The sequence below is a fragment of the Sphaerodactylus townsendi genome, linkage group LG10 (assembly GCF_021028975.2).
Source record: "Sphaerodactylus townsendi isolate TG3544 linkage group LG10, MPM_Stown_v2.3, whole genome shotgun sequence".
Taxonomy (NCBI): domain Eukaryota; kingdom Metazoa; phylum Chordata; class Lepidosauria; order Squamata; family Sphaerodactylidae; genus Sphaerodactylus; species Sphaerodactylus townsendi.
Window position 1 is genome coordinate 59,886,908 of NC_059434.1, and position 25,673 is coordinate 59,912,580.

Genomic DNA, 25,673 nt, shown 5'->3' on the forward strand with positions numbered 1-25,673 from the left:
ATGTTTATGCACAACACTTCTCATGGAACTTGCTTCTGTGTATCTGTCCATAAGAACGCAGTCATAGAAACCGAAAGGACTGCACAACAAATATAGAGAGCCATTAATATTAACAGTTGGCAACACACGATTATCTGTATACTCCCAAGAAATCCCCAAAATTTGCAGTGGGATGAGATTTTGACGAATTGCAATACCATATTCCAGATATAAATGGATGTTTTCTGCTGGTAATTTTAAAGCTTGTTTGGAAACAGCCTCATCTCACCATGTAACATTTTTAGTACTTTTATATATCTGCTTGTAAATTAAAAGTGTGGTTACGTAATCTAAACAGTAGCAATCAGTACTTTCATACTGAACTCTGTAATTCTAGTTTGAGATTCCAGTTTGAGAGTTTTAATCAATGCATCTCATTTTGCATAGTATCGGAACAGTGCAATCCTAGATAGGTCTACTCAGGGACTAATACTGAGCCCGTCTACTCAGAAGTAGGTCCCATGTTATTTCATTGTGCTTACTTCCTGAAAAGTGTTCTTAGGATTCACTATAAGACACCCATAATGCAACCCTAAGATGAGCAGCACCCTTTAAGCCTATTGGGACTGCACTCCCAAAAATGTTCTGAGTATGCTTAGCAACTTGCATAATCAGGCAGCATTGATTTCTGAGTCCCGTGTTGATTAGCTGCACTGATGGCTTATGTGAATCATTGTGTCCCATATTCTGCTAACGGCATACATATAAAAGTCAAATGATGAGGCTTGGATGAGTTGCTGGGAAGGTTAATTTTGTAACAGTCCAGCCCAGCACTGTAGGGGCTTCATTGCATCAGTCTGTGTACTTATGCAAATAGTTCCTTATATTGCAAATATATATATATATAAGGACTTGCAGGTGTGGCACACTAACTAAGCAGATGTAGTACAAGAATGGTAAGTCAAGTTGATGACTTCTTCAGTGCTTTCCTTGACATTCAGAGCTCATAGCGGATCCATTCCTGACTCTTGTAGTCAGCTATAGAGAGCTTCATTGGTTTCCTGTTAATTTACTTGCATATCAAAGGACTAGCACAGGCTTGAAGTGTCTGCAAAGAGCATCATCCTGGTTATTATTCACAGTAATATCTTGGTACCTACCGTCTGTACATGCTGTACTTTTTAATTAACTTCATGCAAATTCAGAATAACTTCTAAGGTTGTCACAATATATATGTCTACATAATAACTTAAAGTGATTTAGTTGAACTGTCATGAAGCAAGGTTCTGTACAAGCTTACCTGGAAGCATTCTGAGAGAGTTTCTCCTGAATAAACATAGAAAGGATGCCATCCTTAATTTACAGTATTAACAGTGCAGTCTTATTAGAGGGGTTGACTCTTTTTGTGGAGCCAGCATGGGGCTGTGCTGATGCATTTGACCCCTCTGCTGGTGCAAGGGGTACTCCTGCTGGTGAAGGAGGCAAAGGTGCTGGTGGCCTGAAGCCCCTCAGTTCCACGGTGGCAAAACCTGAAAGTCTGGGGTACTGGGGAGCTGTGCTGGCATCCCAACTGGACTCCAGCGGGGGGGGGGGGGCAGGCTGGGACATTCCCAGGGATGGAGCCAGGTCTTGGACTTTTGGGTGGCATAAGTCCATTATGTCCTGTGGAGGGCTTTCCAGCAACAAAGTCTTTTTGGGTTTTCCTGCCTCACTGTGCACTGGAAAGCCCTCTGGAGACTGGGGTGGTGCCACAGCAATGCCATCCACAGCCACCTTGGGCTGAGGATTGGGCTGTCTGTATTTCCATGGCATGATCTTCACATTACAGATTTATTATTGCCGGAAAAAAAAATCTTAATTTCTGAACTGAGATGTTGTATTGTAGCATTCTAAGCTTTTCCTCTATATTGTCATATAATTTTCTGTTCCAGTGCATTTAAGTTGTTCCTCTGAAAAGACTGCATTTTATTTACATCAGAGATGTATTGAAGTTCAGACTAGATAAACATTCTTGGTGTGATCCTCCCAGGCTTTAGACATGTGCACAAGTTGTTGTTCCTATGCAGCACTGTATTGAATACACAGTTGGAAAAAAAATGTTTGGGTCACATTGTGTCAGCTGATTAGTTCAACTCTTGACTTTATCCATGAACATAAATCCTAGGCAGAACCATGCCTAATACCTATACACACATACAAACATGTGAATGGGTGATTTGTGAAGTTTTGAAAATGACCTTGCATAACAAAATTCTTAGGAGTGTTTAAATGTTCTTTGAATCCTCCTTTCTTTTTATAAGTGATAAAGATATCTTTGAAAGTTGTAGCATGCATGCATTTTTCTTTGGTCAGCAGAGCTAGTTTTTAATGTTTCACATTTTATTTATTTATTTATCTTGGATGTGGGTGATAGTGTGCTGGAGAAAGTCCTATTGCAGAAGGCTGATTTAAAAAGACAAGTACCGTATATACTCGTGTATAAGTCGACCCGCATATAAGTCGAGGCACCTAATTTTACCACAAAAAACTGGGAAAACTTATTGACTCGCGTATAAGTCGAGGGTGGGAAATGCAGCATCAATTGAGGCATCAGAAGGTTAAATGTTTTTGAATATTTATTTCAAAGAAAAACAGTAAACTGGCTCTGTAAGTGGAAAAGAGGATCAACAAGAACAATATGGTATCAACAATAACTTTAAAAGTACAAAAACCTTAGCTCAACCAGCAACCAAGCTAAAACACAAGAGTTAAAATCCTTCAAAACTGGATTCCTCATCATCATCTGTGTGTCCAAATGTAACCCAACTTAGATTTTAAGAGGGATATTATCAGAAATGAAAAATCTAATATTAGCTTCCATTTTAAACAATGGGGGATGGGGCATCCCCTTTGGGGTCAGTAACTTTGGATCCCCTGACCCAAACTTCACCAAACCTGGCTGGTATCATAAATAGACTCTCCTGATGAGATCAGCCAGGTTTGGTGAAGTTTGGTTCAGAGGGTCCAAAGTTATGGACCCTCAAAAGGGTAGCCCCATCTACTAATAGCTCCCATTGAAAACAATGGGGAATGGGGGCACCTCCTTTGGGGGTCCATAACTTTGGACCCCCTGAACCAAACTTTACCAAACTTGGCTGGTATCATCAGGAGAGTCTTCTGAGGGTACCCTGAAATTTTGGTGCCTCTAGCACAGGGGTAGGGAACCTGCGGCTCTCCAGATGTTCAGGAACTACAATTCCCATCAGCCTCTGTCAGCATGGCCAATTGGCCATGCTGGTAGGGGCTGATGGGAATTGTAGTTCCTGAACATCTGGAGAGCCGCAGGTTCCCTACCCCTGCTCTAGCATAAAAACTGCCCCCTGCTGGCCAGCAAAGTAAAAACACACACAAAAATGTAATGACCCTCGTATAAGTCGAGGGGAGCTTTTTCAGCATTAAAAATGTGCTGAAAAATTCGACTTATACATGAGTATATACGGTACATATTTTGTCCTTTTGTTAGTCATTGTGGAACAGTGGATGTAATAGTGGCTGGAACCTTTTTTAACCTTGTTTAATGTGGGTCTTTAGATGATGACTTTCTTCACTTCTACTCATATTTGTAAATATAAATAATTGGTTGGATGAGAGGTAAGCCAAAGATTCTCTACTGAAAGCATTTAACTATTTAATTAAGAGTTCATTCAACAGTTAAGTGTTTCTCACCTTAGCTCCTAAAATAGATGCTCAACACTGTGTGGGAGTACAGAGATGCTGTGAATATCAGCTGACATCCCTTTGCCGCAGAGAAAACACTGCATCAAGTGATGTCACTGATATTCATCGCACCTCTGTGCTTAAGTTAACAAATTGATTTTGATAGACAGATTAGTCAGAAATTCTGGAAATAATTTTTCTGCCTCTATGCAGGATTTGTATTCACTTATGATGTTTGAACTTCTTTTGATGAGGGAATACATAAACACTCTACTGAAGCCTATTCTGCCAGGGTAGGTAGTAGGGTTTCTAAACTCCAGCTGGGTTTTGGAGATCTCCCGGTATTACAACTGATCTCTACAACAGGTTTCATTTTTGCTACAGAAAAAAACTGCTTTGGAGCATGGACTCTATGGTATTATATTTCACTGAGGTTCCTCTTTGTTCCAAACCCTGCCCCCTGGCTCCATCCCTAAATCTCCCAATCTGGCTTTGGCAGCCCTACTATGTCACATAAGGAAGATACACACCTCTGTTTTAGAATTTTGTAGATTGTATTGATTCCTGGTCCCATTATAAGTGACATGCCATATTCACAGGTATACAGTTTGGAACTGAGTGGTTGCATGAACCACAGCTCAGAAAGATCTAGATTTTAAAAATTTCTTCCTAATCAGAAAAAACAAGCAAATGTCAACCCAAATGAAGGAGTAGCTTGAAAGGAGCAGTATTGCAAGCATGATATTTGAAAATATGGCATACAGTGCCGTGCAATATTCCATGAGTGCTATGATATAGGAAATGACAGATAATGTTTAAAATGTGTTTTAGGTTTGAGCCGCTTAACATACTGTTATAATGCACTCAAGCAAACATGAGAACTAGTAATGTAATAATTCAGGATCATAGGAATCCCTGTGGGGCAGAACTTGCTTCTGGAGTTGGTGCAGCCTTGTGACACTGCGGGTGCTCACCTCACCAGGGCAAGGGGCAAATGCGCTGGCAGATGCACTGGTGGTTAAGAGCCATGTGGCTCTGTGGCGCCTGACCCCCAGAAGTGGCCATCATTTCCCAGCCTCATTGGCATGGGACAATATGCTGGTGTAGCCGGGGGCATTCTGGGGACGTTCCCCAGGGTGGAATCAACCTTAGTTGGCTCCCAGAAGTCCTTCCACCTAGGTATCGTGTTGCTGGGGGAGTTGGACTTAGGGTGGCATGAGTCCATTTAAGGCAAAGGCGGGGTTCTTCAGTGGCTGGGGTTTTTTTTGTCTTTTTGGCACTTTCCTGAGCCACCTGAACACCCCTTGGAGGTGGTGCAGTAGGGGCTGCGGCACTATCCCTGGCTGCTTGGGGCTTTGGATTGGGCTCTTAGGGTTTGTTAAAGTACTATCAAGTCACTGACTTGTGGTGGCCCAGTAAAATTTTCAAGGAAAGAGACTAACGGAGGTGGTGTGCCATTGCCTTCCTTTGCATAGTGACCCAGGTATTCCCTGATGGTCTCCCACCCAAGTAGAAGAGAAGAGTTTGGATTTATACCCCACTTTTCTCAAGCGTAAGGCGTATCAAAGCAACTTACAAACTCTCCCTACAATGGACACCTTGTGCGGTAGGTGGGGGTGAGAGAATTCTGAGAGAACTGTGACTGGCCCAAGGACACCCAGCAGGCTTCCTGTGGAGGAGTGGGCAGTCAAACGTGCTTCTCCAGATTAGAGTCCACTCTCTTAACCACTACACCACACTGGCTCTAGCCAGAACTGACCCTGCTTAGTTTCTGATATCTGACATGATCAGGCTTAGGCAAAAATCTGTGTACAGTTCATACAGTTCACCTCTACTATTCCCCTTTTTGTAAAGTATCTCTAAGAAGCCCTTTAGTCCCATGAAAACCTTTGCATGCCATTCCCTTCACTTGTTATTCTAGCCTGCCCCTCCAATGTACTTTTAGTTAAAGATATGTTGTTTTTAAAAGAGTCAAGTGGTTCCATATTGAACCACATTTAGGTCTGGAGCTATCTGTCGCAGACTTCTTCTGTAAAGTTTCCACAGGCCTTTCCTAGGTGTTGTCTGCAAGTCTTCTTTTGCTCCCTTCAAATAGAATTCTGAGAGTGGCAGTTAGAACTTTGACAGTTAAGAACAGACAGTTGACTGAGGCAGAACAGTCAGGGCTTGGAAACAGCTGTGGAAGCTGTAAGCTGTCTGGTGAAAGTTTCTTCTCTGGAGTGAAAAGGAAGACATTTCGGTTTTTGGGATCATGACAGGATACATAACCAGTTATATAAGGAAAATAGCTCTAAGGTTTATAGAGTGATTCCTAAGAGTTTTATGGGAAATATCTCTAGTGAATAGAGTGAGTTGAGCCCAGTTGGAGAGAGAAAGTGGGACAGTATGTTAATGTTTCTAATTCCTACAAGTGAACAACCACTGTGCAAAACTTAAGTTTAAGAAAGTGTAAAAGAAGTTTAAGAAGCTTCAGTTTAAGAAAGTGTAAAAGAAGTTTAAGTGTAAGAAACAAAGCAGGGACTGCAAAGAGAAAATCCTCTCAACAGAAAATAAAGTTTAAACACTTGTATGTGAACCGCTTTGATATATTTGGAAGTACAATACATCATTTGAACGTAACCATCTCATACTGGCCAGTTCTGTTATTCTGTTACAGTCTTCATTTCCTGTTATGAAGAATTGCTAACCTGACTTTTAAATCCCATGCAAAGAGACAAATAAAACTATTTTAAAGTTGCATTTCAAAAAGCCTTTTGAGTGCCAAATATTTCTCACCCTCTTATTATTAAAAATAAAGCCCTCTATCATAGCTGGTTGTGGTGTGAGGACCCTGGTAGGTTTTACAGCAAAATCCAGAGGAGAGGTCGCCCCATCTCTGGAGCTCGTTCAGCCCTGCACCAGCAAGGGGACTCACCTCAGTGGCACAAGGGGCAAATGCACCTGCAGAGAGGTAAGTTACCCAGGGAGCAGGTGCTGCATGGTTCTGCAGTGTCTGGCCCAGAAGTTGCCATCCTTCTCCAGGCCCGTTGACACAGAAAGCTGTACCGATATAGCTGGGGGCATTTTGGAGGTTGGCCAGGGTATGGAGTCAACTTTAGTCATCTTCCACCTACCACCCAGCCCCCATGTGCTGATGGAGCTGGCTTTGAAGGTATGCCACATTTTTCATGGTATACCTCCATTATCTCCTTGGGGGGATTTTTGCCAACAGTTTGTGGAACTTTTTGTCAGGCTTCCCATGCTGCGGGGAAGCTCTTTGCTTTAGAGGGCAGCCTGGATTGGGATTGGGTTGCTAATTACTTATGTCTCTCTGTGTTTACTTGTTGTTGTGTGTGTTGACTTGTCTTAAACATAGAGGATAAGCTTGTAAAGTCATTTTTGTTGGTCCATTGATTATGAAATGTAGAAAATATGTTCGGCAGAAGAAAAGGAAACACAGCAAAGGTTCGAAGTTACTACAGTAAGCAAATGATATAGCGGTTGGGGGGCGGGGGAGGAAAATAGTACAGCGGAATGCATCAGCTGAGAAACCAAGGCAACATATGGAATCCTGCTGAAAGAGAGAAAAAGTCTTGTCAAATACATATGAAATAGATTTATCTTGCTTATTATATGTGATTTTTTCCCTTTAGCAGTAAACAATTGTCCTGTTTGCTTTTCTGATATTTTAAGCTTGAGATCGGAAGGCAAAAAAAGCAGCAGTATAATTCCATATATTTTCTTTGTAACCTTAACCTTCATATCCCTGTGGTTTTATTGTTCTGTTTTCCATATTAACAATGAGAAATCCCTTATAGGGTTAGACTGTTCTTGTACTCTAGATAGCTGAAAGTTAAGCTGTACAAGTTAGCTTGTTAAGTAGCCAAGAATAACAAGTTAGCATGAGGGTACTTTTTTGGTATTCTCGCTTTAACAAACAGATCACACTGTTTGCCTTATTTAAAAATAACGCTAGCAAGAGGAGAGAATTATGTTGTTTGACAGTGCTGTAGAAGGAAGCATTTTCTCCCTGAGAAATGCTGACTGCAGCTTGGATCTGTTGAAGACCATCTCCATACTCGGATCCCTGTTCTTTAAGATTATTTTAAATTAAACACATTTAAAAAAAACTTTTTTGAATGTGGTTGCGGTTGCCAAACATTAGTTACTGTATCATACAGCTAGAGCTTTTGATGTGTGATTTTTGGGGAGGTTGGAGTTTGTAAAAAAAAAAAAAGAAGCCCTCTTGGATTTTGATTGTAAATAACAATGCTTTGATCTGAAAACTTGTCCACTTCTGCATCAATGTAATGTACTCATTAGAACGTTGACCTAATGTCCTGTTGTGTGATGTTGTGATCATTATAATCCATCTTAATTATGTAGTGAACATTAGCATCTTGTTTTAGAATTAGGCTCTAAATATTACTTTTAAAAAACTGAGCATTTCATTAGTAGGCTGAATGCAATTTCTACCCAGAATTCTGACATTGAAAAATTGCAAACATCTTAACTGGAAAGCTGGACTGCACAGCCATGTAATAGGAAGAGAATACCGAGATAATTTAAATGATAGAGCTAGCGGTACTAATGTGATAGTTATAACACTCAGCAAGGAAGCCAAGATCTCTGATTTTATCACTAAAGCTAGGTCTATGCAATTGGCAAAATGCAGTGGTAGAAGAGGCTGTGTCAGTTCACTCAGCAGGGACCAAGTCATATTGTAAATATTCATTTGTGTAAAAATTTTCAACAAATTAAAAACATGGCATAAGAAGAGCTCTGCTGGATCAGATCTTTAGTCCATCTTCTAGACCAGGGGTGGGCAATTATTTTTTCCATGGGGCCGCATAAGAAACAGAAAATATTGTGGAGGGCCGGGTCAAAAGGCAGGGGGGCGAGGCACTTTTGAAAGCCCCGCAGAAGCCGGCAGCCAAGGCAACCAGCTTCTGCGGGGGTTTCAAAGACGCCTCGCTCCCCAGCAAGGCAGGGGGGCCAGTCAGGGTCATCCGGTGGGCCGGATGTGGCCCGCGGGCCGTATAATGCCCAGGTCTGTTCTAGACCAACATCCTTCTTTGCACAGCAGCCAACAACAGGACATAAAGTGCAAGGCTTCCACTAATGTTGCCTCCTGGTGCAGATATTCAGAGGTTTACTGCCTCTGAATGTGGAAGTTCCCTTTAGGTACCATGGCTAGAAGCCATTGGTAATAGGCTTTTTGGTTTACTGATAACCCCTCCCCTCCCAAGGGTCAAATAGCCTTGGTATTGAATTTGGCTTTTTCGGGGCGAGTGGGGGAGAGCTTCAACTGAATGCTGGAGTACAGCATTCAGTTGAAGTTAATCCCTGCTTCCATTTTTCAGGTCCACATTAGACTTGGGAGGTGGGAAAAGGAGAGCTTCAGTTGAATGCTGGAGTTGAATTCAGCATTCAGTTGAAGCTCTCCCTGCCACAGTTTCTTAGGTCTATGAAGACTTAGGAAACCACAGTGAAGAGTGGAGAGTTATTGAATTCTGAACTGGAGTCCAGCATTCAGTTGAAGCTCTCCCACCTACAGAGAGGACTTGGGAAATGGTGGGTGGTGTGGTGAGGGGAAGACAATCTTTTTTATTTGGTAATATTCAGATTTGGGTTTGAGAAACCCGAAAAATTTAGTAAAAAGCTGAATATAAAGTTGATAGTCAAAAGCTGAATGAAGTGATTTTACTGAGAATATCTGGGTTTTTAAAAACCTGAAATTTACTGAATAAAAAAGATCCTCTATGAAGCTGTCTAATGTGTGTGGCCATCACTACATTGCAGCAAATGTATACATTTAAATCAGTGTCTAAGCCTTGAATTTCTTATGCGTCTTGAATCTACTGTCCATCAATTTAAATGGAAGGGGCATAAAGCAGCTCTTGTGAACATCTTCTCCCCTCCTGGCATGCACTGATGGATTCCACACAGGCCAAATATAACAGGCAGGACGTTATATAAACCATTTTTGATGGGCGACTTCACACAGGTCCCATTCCCAAAATGAGTTTGGCCTGCTTTATTCCCCTCAACCCAGGATTTTTGAAAATTGCTGAACTAGCTGTACTTTTGCTTGGAGGCACTCTTGCACAAACATGACAGGTAGGAGGCGCTTTATTTCCCTTCCTTCCAAGCAGTCACTTTAAGTTCCGCGCTGTCCACTGTCAAGGAGAATCTGCCCACCTGTCATTCTGTGTAGGTTGCCCAGCACATTGTGGGAAGATTCTGTGAGCATCCAACAATGTACAAAGTTCCCCAAGCAAGTTTTCTCCCCATGGAAGTGAGTATGGCTGCCATATAGATCTACAGAAACACATTCATCATTGCCCAGGGAATGTAGTGTAGTGCCCTTTTTCTTTTCATTTGTGTGTTGCACATACGCAGTTACGCAGGACAGCCAATTGTATTGTGGGACAATTGGCATGGCTGCAGGGGTTCATTTCTGTGTGCCTGCACAGCTGCACATGTGTTGCAGGATTTTTTTTAAAGAAGTGACTCCGTGCTAAGGCATGAAAGCAACCCAGATTGTTTCCATGGGCTTCAATTGCTGTCAGAATGGGTGAAGGGCACACAAGCAAATGGGGAAAAGGAAAACAGGTTCCCTTATAATGACTGCAACCTGTTATACATATGTTGTGAGAAATCCACCACTGATCACTACAAAGTGGCACTTAGGGATGAATGCTCAGTTCTTAAAAGTCTGAGTATTGCTTGGTAATTTTTTCTATCCGTCTTTCAGTTTCCATGAAAGCTCATGTCCAACTGTAATCTGGAAAGCTGGCAGGAATTACATCACCATCTGTAAATAATAAAGTTCTGTACAAATTGGGCTTTGTAATATTACTGAGTTCCCAGAGCTATGCTTTTGGAAACAGAGAAGTGAGAATACTGCAGCAAGAATTAGTTGCACTTTATTTTGAGGGTACACCGAATGAAAGAATTAGCTTTAATAACTGCCTACCTAGCATGTTCACACAATGCATTATTAATCTTGCAAAAATAAAAATGGTTGTTTGCAGAATGGTTGCTTGATCAATGGGACCAACCCAACATATTATCTGATATGTAGTGTGTATTTAGTTTAGTTCTTTTTTATATTTCTTTTCAAACAGTGGGGTAACTAATTTTTAAAAATTCTGTGTAAATTCAGATTATAATCAAAACACATAAGAACACTGAAACAAAAGTTAATATTCACTCTGGTTCTTTGATGATGTACTGCATTTTGGACACAAACTGCCAAAACATTATCAAATTACTAAAATGATGTGATCAATATGCCTTGTGTAACTAAGGTATGTTGTGAGGTAATATTATAGAAACTTATGTACATAAATTGTTAATTTATGTTCCACAGAGTTATCGCCCTGGATTGTATGTAACAGGTAACAGCCTTCAGATAGTAGAAAAACTGTGAAATCCCTTCTGTTCTACCACATGCCTCTAAGAGTGTGAGCTGGGTACTCCATGTGAGATATTGTTCTCAATATTGTTGTAGTATCTGTTATATAGTTATATATACAGTAGTATCTGTTATATAGTTAAGGATCTGTTATATAGTTGTAGTATCTCTTTAATCTTGATTGTGAAATAAAGCACAAACCTTGGTTACTGTCATTTCTGAATAAATAGCCAACCTGGTCAATTTCTTTTAGTATAGGTTTCAAAATTGTACATCGCTGTCAACAGGCAATGAATCACTCAGTGTTTACAGAAAAATTAAACTATTTTTTTCTGGGAAATTTTGTGATTCAAATTTTTATAAACAAGTTAAATATTTAAATAATGCTTGCAAATGTGAAACAGTGTTGTAAAAAAGGCAAATGCACTATGAACAAGCCTGTATTACATAAAATCACTGGGATTTGTCCATATCCCACATCTAGCCCTACTAACAGAACTGATCTGCCACACAACAATCCTGACAACCATAGTTAACAAACTATGTATCCATGTGTGGGGCAGAACATTTTCCATGGAAAAACAGAGCATAGTAAAATGTTCTGGGACTTCTGTGGACATAGATTAGTACCATTATTTTGCGGTGAAAAAGAATGACATCTTGAGTTAATGTCAGTATTCCAAGATGAGACAGACAAAACCAACATAAAAATTATTTTAGTGAATGGAAATAACGGGCTTGCTGAAAAGCTGATTGACTGGGTACACTATTGGGTAGTGGTGAAAGGAGATAGGTTTCACAGTCATACATAGCTCTTTGCTTGTAACAACTTGCAGAAACAAAACAAGCGTGTGTCACACACAGACTTAATTTGAGTAATTTATGCAGACTGCACAATTTAGATCTTCACGCAGAGGCGTAGCTGCGCCAGAGTGCACCCAGTGCACATTCTGGCTTTTTCGGGGCCCTCCCCACACACACTTACTTTATCAAACCAAGCAGGCTGGAGAACAGGCCTGCCTGTTCTGGTGGAAACTACATTTCCCAGCGTCTCCTGGGAAATGTAGTTCCCACCAGTCCTTTGCAGCCTGGAAGGGAACAGGCAGGCCTGTTCTCCAGCCTGCACAGTTTGCTAAAGTAAGTAGGTGGGGCTGTGGGGGGGCGGGGAATCACACCCACACACCCCATGACACCCCCCCACACTTACTTTAGCAAACCGAGCAGGCTGGAGAACAGGCCTGTCTGTGTGGAAACTACATTTCCCAGGACACCCTGGGAAGTGTAGTTCCCACCATAACAGGCAGGCCTGTTCTCCAGCCTGCTCGGTTTGCTAAAGTAAGTGTGTGTGTGTGGGGGGGGGAGGCGCCATGGGGGAGGAAATCATGCCTGGCCCCTGCCCTCCCCACGACACCCCCACCACACTTACTTTAGCAAACCGAGCACGCTGGAGAACAGGTCTGTCTGTGTGGGAACTACATTTCCCAGGAGATCCTGGGAAATGTAGTTCCCACCAGAACAGGCAGCCCTGTTCTCCTTCCTGCTTGGTTTGCTAAAGCGTGTGTGTATGTGGGGGGGGGGGGTTGGGGGTTGGGGTCAGAGGGAATTTTCTGCCTCCCCGTGACCCAAAGCCGTGCACTTGGTGCGTGGCGCACCCCCCTGCCCCCTGGTGGCTTTGCCACTTTCTTCATGGCACATAATTTCAGCCTACCTTGCAGTTGAATATTTTAAAGCACTTGTATGTATCCATCTACATGCCTCTTTATCATTTTTCTTCAGGATTTGTAGCCACGAAGAACGAGTATGTTGGTGTACCTAAGATTATCTTTGAAAAAAAGTCCTCAGTAATTTCTTTTGAAGAGTGGTAAAAATATTTTTTGTAAGAGCAAGATGTTAATGCTCAAGTTAATCCCTGTGTTGGAATGTAGACTGTAGAATATGTTAAGTAGCTTGTGGCTGCACAAAATGTGCTTCTTTTATCTGCCGTTTGTAGAAGGCACAGATACACAGAATCTTATGGGAACGCTGTCCTTACATTTATTTCCTTTTTGCGGGGGACTGTTAGCATCAAAGATTGATTGTATTTCTCTTCTGTTTCAGAGAAATGGTCAATGCATGGTTTTCTGAGAGAGTTCATACCATTCCAGTGTGCAAAGAAGGTACCAAACACCACAGTGAACCTTGTTCTTGTCCCAGTCACCAAACAGCACGGGCTGAGAGCAGTGCTCCCACACCACCAGCCAGGAAGATATCTGCTTCTGAATTCGATCGCCCTCTTAGGCCCATTGTGGTCAAAGATTCTGTTGGAACATTGAGTTTTTTGTCGGACTCTGAAAAAAAGGAACAGATGCCTCTACAGCCTCAGAGGTTTGGAACGGATGCTGTGGATCAGTGTTCAAGGCTCTTAGAACTAGTGAAGGATATTTCCAGTCACTTAGATGTCGCTGCTCTGTGTCACAAAATTTTCTTGCACATCCATGAATTAATAGCAGCGGATCGCTACTCCCTTTTCCTGGTCTGCGAAGACAGTTCCAATGAGAAATTTCTTGTCAGCAGGCTTTTCGATGTTGCTGAAGGTTCTACCTTGGAAGAAGCATCGAACAACTGTATCCGCTTGGAATGGAACAAAGGGATTGTGGGTCACGTGGCAGCTCTGGGTCAACCTTTAAATATTAAGAATGCATACGAGGTAAACAAAAAATGCCTGCATGTGTAGTTTCTTATCTATAGAGATACAAGCTTGTAATATTGATTTGTATTTGTTTATTTTGATATTTATACTCCACTTTTCTGTCCAGTTGGGATGCAAAGTGATTTACTTTGTAGCTGGCACAGAGGATGAAGCAGAGGGGAGTTTTCAGTTGCCAAAATTAGGAGGATTGGGTTTAAACCTGCCTTGTCCATCAAAAGCTTGGGTGTGTTCCTGGATAGCTTCCTTTCTATGGATGCCCAAGTTGCACACACAGCCAAGGGGGTCTTTTATCTTGCTTGGACCTAGCCACAGTAATCCATGCAATGGTCACCTCCAGCCTAGATTATAGTATCTCATTCTACACTGGCCTGGCCTTGAGACTGTTCCAGAAATTGCAACTGGTCCAGAATGCAGCAGCAAAAGTTCTTACTGGGATCCCACTAAGATCACATATTTAACCTGTTCTCCACCAAGTACACTGGCTACCAGTTGAATTCCGGGTCATGTTCAAAGTTTTAGTATTAATGTTTAAGGTCTGGGACCAAGGTACCTGTAGGACTGCATCTCCCCACATTACTCCCAGAGGGCACTTTCTAGTAATCCCTGGCCCCAAGAATGTCTGACTGGCCTTAACCAGAACCAGGTCTTTTTTGGCCCTGACCCCTTTTTTGGCCCTGACCCCAGCCTGGTAGAACTCTCAACTTTCAAGGTCGCTGCAGGACTTGCTTTAGTTTCCAGGGCCTGCAAGACAAAGATATTCCACTGGACATTTGGTTGAGGTAGCTATGGTTTTTCCAACTTGCTGGCCTCCTGATCTGCCCCTTTTCATCCCGCATTTGCTGTAAATTTAAATTGTAACCTGGGTGCGTGATGTTATGTAGTTCATTTTGGGGTCCTTTTGCCGGTATCCCATTAGTTGGTTTAAATTGTTAGCCACTGTCATTGATTATATTGGTGTATATATTTTAACATTTATTTTGTTTACTATTGTTGTTTTAATTAGCTATTGAACTGTTTTAGATGTTTTAACTATGTATGCTAGCTGCTCTGAGCCCAGCCATAATCTGGGAAAGGGCAGGGTAGTAAGCCTAATAAAATGAAAAAAGAAATACTGCACTGTATTCCCTCATACATTTTATCTTTACAATTACCTTGTTAGGTAGGTTAATGAATAGCCCAAGGTCACAAGCTTCCACAGCAATGTAGGGACTATTCTTTGAGACCCTAGTCCAATGCTCTAAACATGACTCTAGCTGTCACTTAGTTCCCTTTCAAATGAGTCAGACTATTTGTTCATTTAGCCCAGTATTGTCTACTCTCACTAGTAGCAATTCTCGCTCTCCCAGCAGAATACTTTCTCCACCCAGAGTTCCCTGTCCTCAGGCTTTATAATGCCGTGCAGCATTCATAGCCAATCCCATGGAGTTCTAAATTATCCGGGCTCTGAACATTCCATTGACTGTATCAACTTAAGTGCTTGTATACATTACATGCACCCATTGGGAGACTGTGAATTGGATGAGTGCTGCTCGCTGGCCTTAAACTATGCATTGTTTTTGTAGGTGATGGGGTGCAGCTGTAAGGGGGGGGGGTGCTGCCCAGGCTAGTCCTGGGTGCCATCCCAACCTCAAGAAGGTGAGAACCACCACTGAGAATTTACATAAACAGGCAGCTACTTATCTTACCCACTTAAAGGGTGGCGTCTCTAAAGGGTTTTGCTCAGATAAGCAAAACTGTCAGAGCTGGTAGCTTCACCTGCTTTATCTAAAGTGCTGACATCATAATACTTTATCAGGCAAAGTGATCAAAGCATTGATAGAATATCTCATATTAAATATCTATTCATGGAAATTTGGGTAGTGTGTAAGATCAGAGAAAGCAAGTGGCCTGATGAACTGAATAGCCAGCTATGCAGAAAGATAAACTGCCTCTTGGTTGCAAAGAACCATACCAGTATTCTTGATTTTGTAGTTTTATAGGACATTTTAAATAGCAAAGAGGTTAATTGTTTGAATTATCTTACAACTGACTTCAAGATGTGTGCATCAAGGCTAGTATAGTATTGTATTGTCGGTATTTATTAATCAATCCTGCAATTGAGAACTTCCCTTCTGGAGGAATTTGCCAAATTGGTCAGGCGACTTGTTTCTAGGATTGTCAGAAGTATCAAGCATGCTGACTTTGTTGTTATTGGCGGCAGGAAAAAAAAGTCTCACACATTTGTGGAACTTTTCCTTTTAGAGCTAATAAAGTGACATAGGCTGAATTCCCACTGAAAATTTAATCTAGATACAACCAAGTTTCAAATGAATTGGCACCTTTTTATCCAGGTTCCAACATCCTCACTTCAGCATATTTCTAGTGAAGACATCTAGGTCTGCCTCTTGGGGGGTGGGGGAGGTGCCTGCTGTCAGGGGTGCAATTGTTAAGCTACCGTGTTTTCCCCAAAATAAGATATCCCCTGAAAATAAGATGTAGTAGAGGTTTTGCTGAAGTGCTAAATATAAAGCATCCCCTGAAAGTAAGACGTAGCAAAGTTTTTGTTTGGAAGAATATCCGTCAAACAGAACACCAGAGCATGCAGCTGTGGAGCAGAAAAATAAGACATCCCCTGAAAATAAGACATAGCGCATCTTTGGGAGCAAAAATTAATATAAGACACTGTCTTATTTTCGGGGAAACACGGTAGCAACACCAACATTTCAGAATATCTTTAGGAGACCCTCCTGATAATACCACCCAGGTTTGGTGAAGTTTGGTTCATGGGGGGGTCAAAGTTACGGACCCTCAAATGTGTAGCTCCCATCTCCTATTAGCTCCCATTGGAGTGTTTTTTCAAAAAAGTGCATATACAAACAGATCCAGGAAAATCCCGTGATAAGGTGGGGGGAGAGCGCCAGAAACAGGAGTGATCTGTGTTCAGCAGTTTGGCAGTGGGGAAATTGCGAGGAAACCTGGATATTTCGGGTGACTATCCCAGGATTAATTGCCAGTGGGAAATCGCCCATAGCTTGTCTCTGCTTGCCTGTCTGCCTCATCAATACATCTAATTCTCAACATGGCACCATTTGTGGATGTTGACATCTGGAAATTAGGACCATGAACAGAAAAGAGGTATTTCAACAAAACAAAAAATAAAGGAAAGGAGAATGATATAAGCTGCTTTGGGTCCCCATTGTGGAGAAATGTAAGATATAAATGAACAGCTAAAGATGGTGAGGGCAGATGAAGGTAACTTGGTTGGTAGGTGGAAAGGAGAAAAGGAAGCATTGAAAGGAGAGAAAACATGACGTCTGCAAGGAGTAGAGGAAAAGAAAATAGTGTGGGGTGGGATATTGAGGAAAGTGAGGTGACTTCTATAAGTTCTTGGGGAACTGATCAGGCTAAACACCCCTTTAAATAACCATTATTTTCTATGAGATACCAGATCTACCCCAAAGAAGATAATGTCCCTTTAAAATTTAACTGGAGAACTCTTCTTCCCACTAACAGTTGACTGCCCCATGAGTCAGGCAAGTGAGGGAGGAGGAGAAGTGGGAGCCACAGTCACATGAGCTGGGGGGGGGCACAGGAGGAGCAGGAGCAGTCTCTGGTGGCACAAACAAACAAGGAGGAAGAGGGTGTGTGTGGTTGTACAGGAGCTGCTACTATGCTTCTTTGCATTGTCACCACTACAAGTGGGTGGGGAAGGAGTGGGAGGTACAATCACCCATCACCACTACATGAGATGAGGGAGGTGGGAGAATGGAAACTATCCTCACAGTAGTTGTATGCACCAGGCAGTCGGAGGCAGTGGCACAGTGGGTGGGATGGCTGCAAGTGGCTGAGCAAGCAAGCAAGTGGGTGTGCAGATGTGATTTCCTCTGCAAGTCTCATGTTATGTGAATGTGTATACATTTATTGGTACATGTCCACAGTATTTTGGATGGGGTAGTCTGATAGTTTGATTTGTTGTTGTTGTTACACTAACACTAACACTGTTAGCATCTGAGTTCAGCACATGTGTGCTTTCTTTGATGTTATACCATAGTATTTATAGAATCCATCTTTCTCTGCATAAGAATGGCAAAGCAGAACTTTTAGACTTTGTTTCCAAAAATGGAAGATTCTGATCCTTTAAATCAGAAATGCTTATTTAGCCATGGCTGTACTGCATTCAGTGTATTCATTTTCTTTGAAAAATGTTCTAAAAATGGTTATGCTTTTGGTAACCATAATATGGTATATGTTTAGACTGGTGATGGGAATAGTGCAGGTGTTTTTTCAAGCTTTATATACTTTGTGTAGAAAGTTAATTGAAGTTTTTTTTATCAACATATGCTGATGTTCCATATAAACAACTTGTTTCAGCCTCTGCTTTATGGAATATAAATGCCAGGAAAAATCATTTCCATTCTCTTATCCATTGTCTCATAAGGGAAACATTGTTACTGAAGAGGGATGGTTCGATGGAACATCTGCATTCCTATAGTTATATAAAAAGGAAAAGTGATGCATATTTTCTCAGAACAATGTACACTCGGGTGTGATGTATTTTCTTCTTTGACAGGATCCCAGATTCAATGCAGAAGTGGACCAGATCACAGGTTACAAGACACAGAGCATTCTTTGTATGCCAATAAAGAACCATAGGGAAGAGGTAAGCATAAGTATCTGGCCTTTTTTCCTATTGTAGCTTTTCCAGCCCTGCTAATTCCCTGAACTGTTTCAGCTTTTAGGCTCTATCCCAAAGCAGATTTTTTTTTAAAAAAGAACAGAAATCTCTGTCTGCTGATTTTTCCACAGAGAACAATTTTTGACCTGTGCAGTAAACTATGCAGAACTGGCTTATAGCCAGTTTTCTTTTTAGTTTGGTAATTTTCTAAATAGTGCTTGCCATTTTTTCAGACATAAAGCTCCAATTTAATTTAATGTATGCATTCACATAGTTTGTTCAACTGAATTTGTACTGATAGGAAGTTTTGTATATGTATGAAATGTAGGGTTTTTTAAAAAAATATACCAAATAATATTTACTTACCATGATAAACTAAGCTTACTCCCTAAAATGTACATCAATAAGGAAACTAAAAGAAACGCAACAACAAAACAAATGAAATTGAAAAACAGTGGAGGAGAAAACCCACTATATTGAAAAGCAGGAGATCTGTTTTAATCTCTTCCTTTGATATTCATTTATTAGAAAACAAATAATAGCAATCTTATATGTACAATTTCAGATCGGATGGTAATAAAAGACCAATTAGTACATTTAAACATTCAAAGTATGTTTATGAGGGGAAAGGGCAGAATCTGCTTTATCCATACCTCAAAATTACTTAAAATGTAGAAAAAAAATCTGAAAGATATGGACCAACTATGCACCTCAAGGTTCCCATGACTTCAAAGAGAATTGGCTTGGGAGTCTTTGTTTTGGGGCATGTTCGGCAGTATCACCCACTGACCTGTTTGCAGCTGACAGGCATTACCCAATATTTAATTTTCATGTTTAATCTTATCAGTAGATCAATATATCTCCATCTATCAATCTGTCAATAGATCAATACCAATCTATTGATAGATCGATATAATGATATAAAAAGGTGAACTATTAAAGAAAAGCCTTAAATGCAGTATCTGTACACTTTGCTCAAACACTGATTATCTTTTATGGTGGGAAGTGAGGTGGGAGTAATGGCAGCAGGCAAACTGTAAAATGGCAACAGGACAATGTGAACTGCCATTTGCTCATCTCCCAAGTTTCTTGATCACCCACCTCCAAATGTGCTATAAACCCAAGCATCAAGACCGGCAGGCTTTTTCCAGTGGGGTCTGAAATCACTGACTGCTTGTGTATAAATCTACAAGGCCGGAGACATCCCAGTTTGTTGATCAAAAGCAGGGACAAATTGGGTGTTTGGACTGATTGACTAGTCTTATTATTTTTACATTTTTTTAGTGAGTGTTAATTTACTGATCTATCAATATGCTTTTAATTTTTTTTTAAAAAAATCTACAGATATGCAGGAGTCGGGAGGCCATGGCCAACGGAAATGATATGACAGGACAAGAAGTGGGAAATAGCAACAGGGAGGAGGGGGAGGGGTGTGTGCAAAGCAGTGTGAGGGAGTGGCGGGACGGTCAGACTAGGTGGGGTGGCTTTGGGCAGAGGGAAGAGGTCCAGGGCAAATCTGTGCACACTGGCAGCAAAGTGGAATTAAAATTGTGCTGTATGTAGATTTGCTTGTCGTGGAGAGAATGGACAGTCTCACACTGTGGCCAGTAATCAACCAGAGGGCATAGAGCTGTGATGAGTTGCTAATCTCAGAAGGCATGGATACCGGAAGCAGGGCCTCAGAAGATGACTGTAGAAGTTGTATAGGTCCTTAAGAGAGCAGGTGGTCTTTAGTTTTTCTTCACAGGAAAGATGCTCCAAACCCTTACTACATTCTTTTGTCGTGATACTGGAGTACTGAAATACTTTTTGGGATGATTATTTAAATTACTGTTTCTATCCTCTTTAAAAAAGAGACTGATTTATTCTCATAAATATGAGCAAAGTTCCCACGGAAGTAAGGAACATCTCTCTTAAGTTTGCAATGTAAAATAAATGAATGTGTGTGTAAACTGTCATTGCAGCCGACCTATGGTGATCCCAGCAAGGGGCTTTTAAGACAAGTGAAAAGCAGACATGGTTTCTCATTGCCTTCCTCTGCAGAACTTTCCTTGGTGGTGTCCCTTCCAAGAACCAACCCTGCTTAGCTTTCAAGATCTGACAAGATCAGGCTATATCATGCCCCTTTCTCTCCCAAACAAATGAACAGTTGTACAAGATAGATGGGAAGGAGCTGATGATGAACTACATTCATTTCTAGGCAGTTTGAATCCAACAGACTAAGTTATGGAATGTTTCTTAGGGGAATTTTTTTTAAAAGAAATCCTCTTACCAGAAGGTTTCCATCAGTCTCACCACAATGCCGTCCTGACACATTTCTGGAATAAGACTTGATCTGCTGAATCAACCCCTAAATTACCATCTGCTTTTAGCTTCTCTTCCTAGGATTTTTGGTTTTTTGAAAAAACATTGACAACATAAAAACATTTTGGTTCTCTTTTCCAACATGCCCCTCCAAATTTATAAAACAAGCATTATTATCATCATAAAGATCTGTCTAGGAACTAAAGGAAACTGCTTCAGTTCTGAAAGCTACTGCTAATAGTCCAAATATGTAAGACCTTTCTGATGATCACTGTAAACAAGTCACAAATATGTTTTATCTATGTATAAGTTATTTCCCCCTTCATCAAAGGAGCCATTTATGAATATTATGGGCATGATCCACTCCATCTCCTGCATGTGGCTATTTTGAAGAAGAAGAATTTGGATCTATATCCTGCCTTTCTTTCCTGTAAGAAGACTCAAGGTGACTTACAAGCTCCTTCCTCTTCCTCTCCCCACAACAGACACCTTGTGAAGTAGGTGGGGCTAAGAGAGTTCAAAGAGAACTGTGACTAGCCCAAGTTTATCCAGCAGTCTTCATGTGTAGGAGCAGAAAAACAAATCCAGTTCACCAGATAAGACTCCACCACTTATGTGGAGGAGTGGGGTAATGGTTAAGATCACTTGGTAGAAAACCTAGTATTGGTATTTTGATCACTTGGTAGAAAACCCGTGACAGATTCAAGTGTCCCTTTTGAACTTAATTTTGCCCAGTGATGACAGTTGTTGACAGCATGGTATTTTACAAAACATTGCTTTTGGAATGCTATAAAAATGGGATACAGCCATAATAACAGCAATGCAGTGAGAACAACCTATAATCTGAAAGTTCTTGATCAGGGTCAAGGACAGAAGAAAAGTATCACACAGAACAAAATCTTCATATACTTCTTTTCATATTCCATAAGACCTAAAGGAAAATAGGTCTATTAACTACTTTAGAATCTGTAGCTGTCTGACCTGATGATGAAGAATGAGGGTAATATTTAAAGAGCAGCCTTGAAAAATACCTAACTGTCCTAGATTGCTTAGATTTTGGACATTAAAAATTAATTTTCACAGTGGTACAGAAGTAATTGTAGAGAATCTAAAAACAAAACAACTTCCCAATTCATCCTGCAGTTTAATGCACCCTCTTCTTCCTCTGAAAGAAATGAAGATCCCATTTTCTGATTCTTTGAGCATTCTTCGATAAAGTGGATCATTTTTCTTTTGTGTTGTCTTTACTAAATCTTAAAATCTTCTCAGGAAGCCAAGAAAAAAATGTTTAACTTAGAAATAACAATGAAAAAAAGGCATATGTTCCCTTTGGGGTTTGATGCAGCCTTCACAGAATTAAATTTGAAATCTGAATGTACAAGAATGCAACAAGAAGCATCCAGATAAAATAAAACTCTGAATGCAACTAGCAGTACTAAAGAAATATCTGTGGCCCGTGTAGAAAGCCTGCAGGGAGCTGGGAAGGAAAGTGTCATTCTTAAGGCTAAAAGTCAGCCTGCTGTCTATTTTAGGCAAACAAAATAATTAGTGAACATAAAACTCTGTTGTGGATTATATGACAATTGAAGCTTATATTTGTGGAGCAAATGGATCCTTCAGGAGGGACCAACAGTGAGCACTTATGTGCAGAAGGAGTAAAAACAATGTCAAAGTAATAATGTATTTAATGCAAGTAGAAACCACTGTGTAAGTATAAATGGGTAATATGAAGGGACAGAGCAGCAGAAAAAACATATGGGCAAAATACTAAGGATCCAAAAGCACAGCCTCATATGTCACCCTTCAAGGCATGTAATGTCAAGTGCAGTCTAACCAAGGTGAAATTTCTACCTCAAGAACATTCATTATGGCCCATCTGTAGCCTGTGGGTCTCATGTTGCCTGATCCTGGATCCTTCCATCTTGGGGTTTAGTATGTTTGGAGTTTACATTTTCTTACAATTAGAATCATAGAATAGAATCATAAAAGTTGGAAGAGTCCACAAGGGCCATCCAGTCCGACCCTCTGCCATGCAGGAACACTCCCAACAGATGGTCATTCAGCCTGTTTAAAAATCTCCAAAGAAGGTGGCATCACCACCTCCGAGGCAGAATATTCCACTGTTGAATAGCCCTTACTGGCAGGACATTCTTCCTAATGTTAAGGTGGAGTATCTTTTCTTGTAGTTTGAATCCATATGTGTTCTAGCTTCTGGATCAGCAGAAAACAGGCTTTCTCCCTCTTCAATATGACATCCCATCAAATATTGAAACATAGCTATAAATGATACCAGTTGAGCCCTGGGACCGCTTGCACCCTTCAGTGCAGGCGACCCTGGAGCAATTGCAGCCCGCAGAGGTGCCTTCACATGGAGGCGTCTCTGTTTTGTTTTTCAATTTACCTTCCCTTCCCTGCGCAGCTCCGCAGGGACGAGGGGACATGCCCAGGGATGGGATTCAGCAGGTTTGCACCGCTTCAGCAGAACCAGTTGTTAAAATGGTGCTTGTAAACCAACAGTTGTTAAATTATTTAAATCCCACCACAGGACACGCCCCCATGGCCATGGCAATGCCTCAGGGGTTTGCGGCCAGGAGGCATGTCCCCTCATCCCTGCGGAGCTGCTCAGGGAAGAGAAGGTAAATGTTGAAAAAAATGGATGCACCTAAAAGCACCACCCTTGACCCGGTGTCATTCACTTGGCACCGATTGCACACCGCTGTTTTTGAAAAACAGCATTTCCCTGCCAGTTGCGGGGAAAAATCATGGTGCTTCCTCATTGCAGAGGCGGCAGCTATGTGAACAGCACCCCAGAAACGGTGTTTTTACTGTTCCTGGGGTGCTGTTTTTGACCCATGCAGAACGGGCCACAGAGCTGATGCTGGTGTCCAGAGACCCTCAGCTTTTTGATGAGGGCATAAAATCTCTTGCTAGTTACAGTCATTGCATTAAATTGGGAGATGAATTTAAGATGTTACATGAGGTATGAAATAAGTTGAATCCAGTTTATTACCTCATAAGTCATGGAAGCTTGCAGAGAGACCAGTCACATTCTCAGCAAGCTACCTCACAGGGTAATTAAGACAATAAAATGGAGGTGAGGAGAATGATATAAGCTGTTTTGGGCCCCATTGGTGGGGACAAATAAATCAACCAACGTATAAATAAATAAATGTTGCATTCTGCAAAGCACAGGCTCTTGATGTCATGTTCTTTTTCCTTATCAGCTTCAGATATTGTAAAAATAGAAAGAAGTTGTTGCCAGCTAGGCCGGTCCTAATGAAATCTTCTTTGTGCTTTTTTATATTTTTGCCAGAACTTGTGCTTTTTTTAAAAAAAAATTCTTCATGGGTGTTTTTTTTAGTGCTTCCACAAATCTCAGTTTTTGTCATTAGTTATAATTCCTGGGAAAAAATTAAAACCAATCCCTCCCCGAATCTCCACTCACAATCAGTCAGCTGTACCAGTTCAAATGAAATTGGAATGCGGATGAATTGGTAACTTGAAATAATATCTTTTCATTATTCAGTTGTTGAAGGATACCAGAATTCCCTTCAACTGTAATGTTGCAGAGGCTTACAATCCCTGAAAGTCCACAGTGTCTTTTCTTTTCTTTTGCTTTTTTCGCAGATATTACCAAGTTCAGGGGGGTGGTATTAGATTTTTTAGAAGAGTCTACATATGGCTTGCATGCTTTGCACAGTAAAAGAGAAACCTGCAGGGCTAATAAAGAGCAGCTGAATGTTGTTTTAAGGCTATATTAACACAGCCTTTTTTACTGTTTCCTCACCGCTCTTTAAGAACCACAAGCTTCCCTTTCATGGCAGGAAAGTATTTACATAGTGTGAAAGTGTTCTTCTTTTGGATGCTTCAGTGGGCCTGTGATCCTATTGAAATGGGTTCAGCTTTCAGTGGTTCAAAGCTAATAAAAATAAAAAGGCCAGTATTGTAAGCTAACACCTGCATGTCAGTTGTGCACCTGTGGACCGTTTGGGAGCACCCTTTGGGAAACTAGAAAATTTAGTTACATCTTCTAAGTTAACTGTGATTCTTAACAGAAAAACTCCAGCCCTAATGCTTAGGTTTGAAAATCTAGAATAAGAAACAATGACTGTTTTTAACAATAACCCTTGTAGCTAGCAGTGAATGATACAGCATTGTTCATAAATAGTTCTATAACTGCAGTATATATAGTGTTGGAAAGTTTGTCACTGGAGCGAAGCCAGGATGGTCTAACCCAATCTTGTCAGATCTCAGAAACTAAGCAGGGACTGTACTTGGAAGGGAGACCTCTAAAGAAGAAGGCAATGGCATACCATGTCTGCTACTCCCTTGCCTTGAAAGCCTCTTGCTGGGGTCACTGGAAATCAACTGCAACTTGTCAACACTTTTACACACACCAAGGCCTCTTCTGCACATGCAGAATATTGCACTTTTAATCCATTTTCAGTCCAGTTTGAAGCTGGATTGTGAAAGTGTTTTGTCCACAGCTTTCATGTCCGGAACCACTGGGGTGTTGTGTGGTTTTCAGGCTGAAGATGCCAGCCACAGATGCAGATTCTTTGAAGATGCCAGCCACAGATGCAGGCGAAATGTCAGGAGAAAATGCAACGAGAACACAGCCATACAGCCTTGAAACCACACAACACCCCAATTGTGAAAGTGGATTGAATGTACATTATTCTGCATGTGAGGAAAGGGGCCAAGTTAGTCATTGTGGTATAGGTGCTCAGCTATTAGGTTTGGAATGGAAACCTTAAATTGAGTTCTCCAGGATTGCTGGGTGCCCATGGGGAAGTCATCGTAGCCTAATTTAGGATTATTTTGAGGGATATAGGTGAGTAAGAAAGTGTCACGTTAAAGGGCCATCTCTGTGATTCATAACTTTTCTCTGATAAAGCCACATGGGTTGCAGAAATTCACCAAGTGTAATCAGTGGTTGTATTTCTTCCCTT

General features: G+C 41.1%; 1 protein-coding gene across 4 annotated transcripts in view; it reads left to right on the forward strand.

The window, feature by feature from the left end:
- The window catches only part of PDE5A (phosphodiesterase 5A), a 78,840-nt gene that overhangs the window by 5,246 nt on the left and 47,921 nt on the right, over positions 1–25,673 (forward strand). For all 4 annotated transcript variants that reach the window (XM_048509488.1, XM_048509489.1, XM_048509490.1 and 1 more), the window contains exons 2-3: positions 13,172–13,760; positions 18,313–18,402. In XM_048509488.1, coding sequence (XP_048365445.1) covers positions 13,172–13,760; positions 18,313–18,402 — 679 coding nt within the window. The remainder of the gene's footprint in view (positions 1–13,171; positions 13,761–18,312; positions 18,403–25,673) is intronic.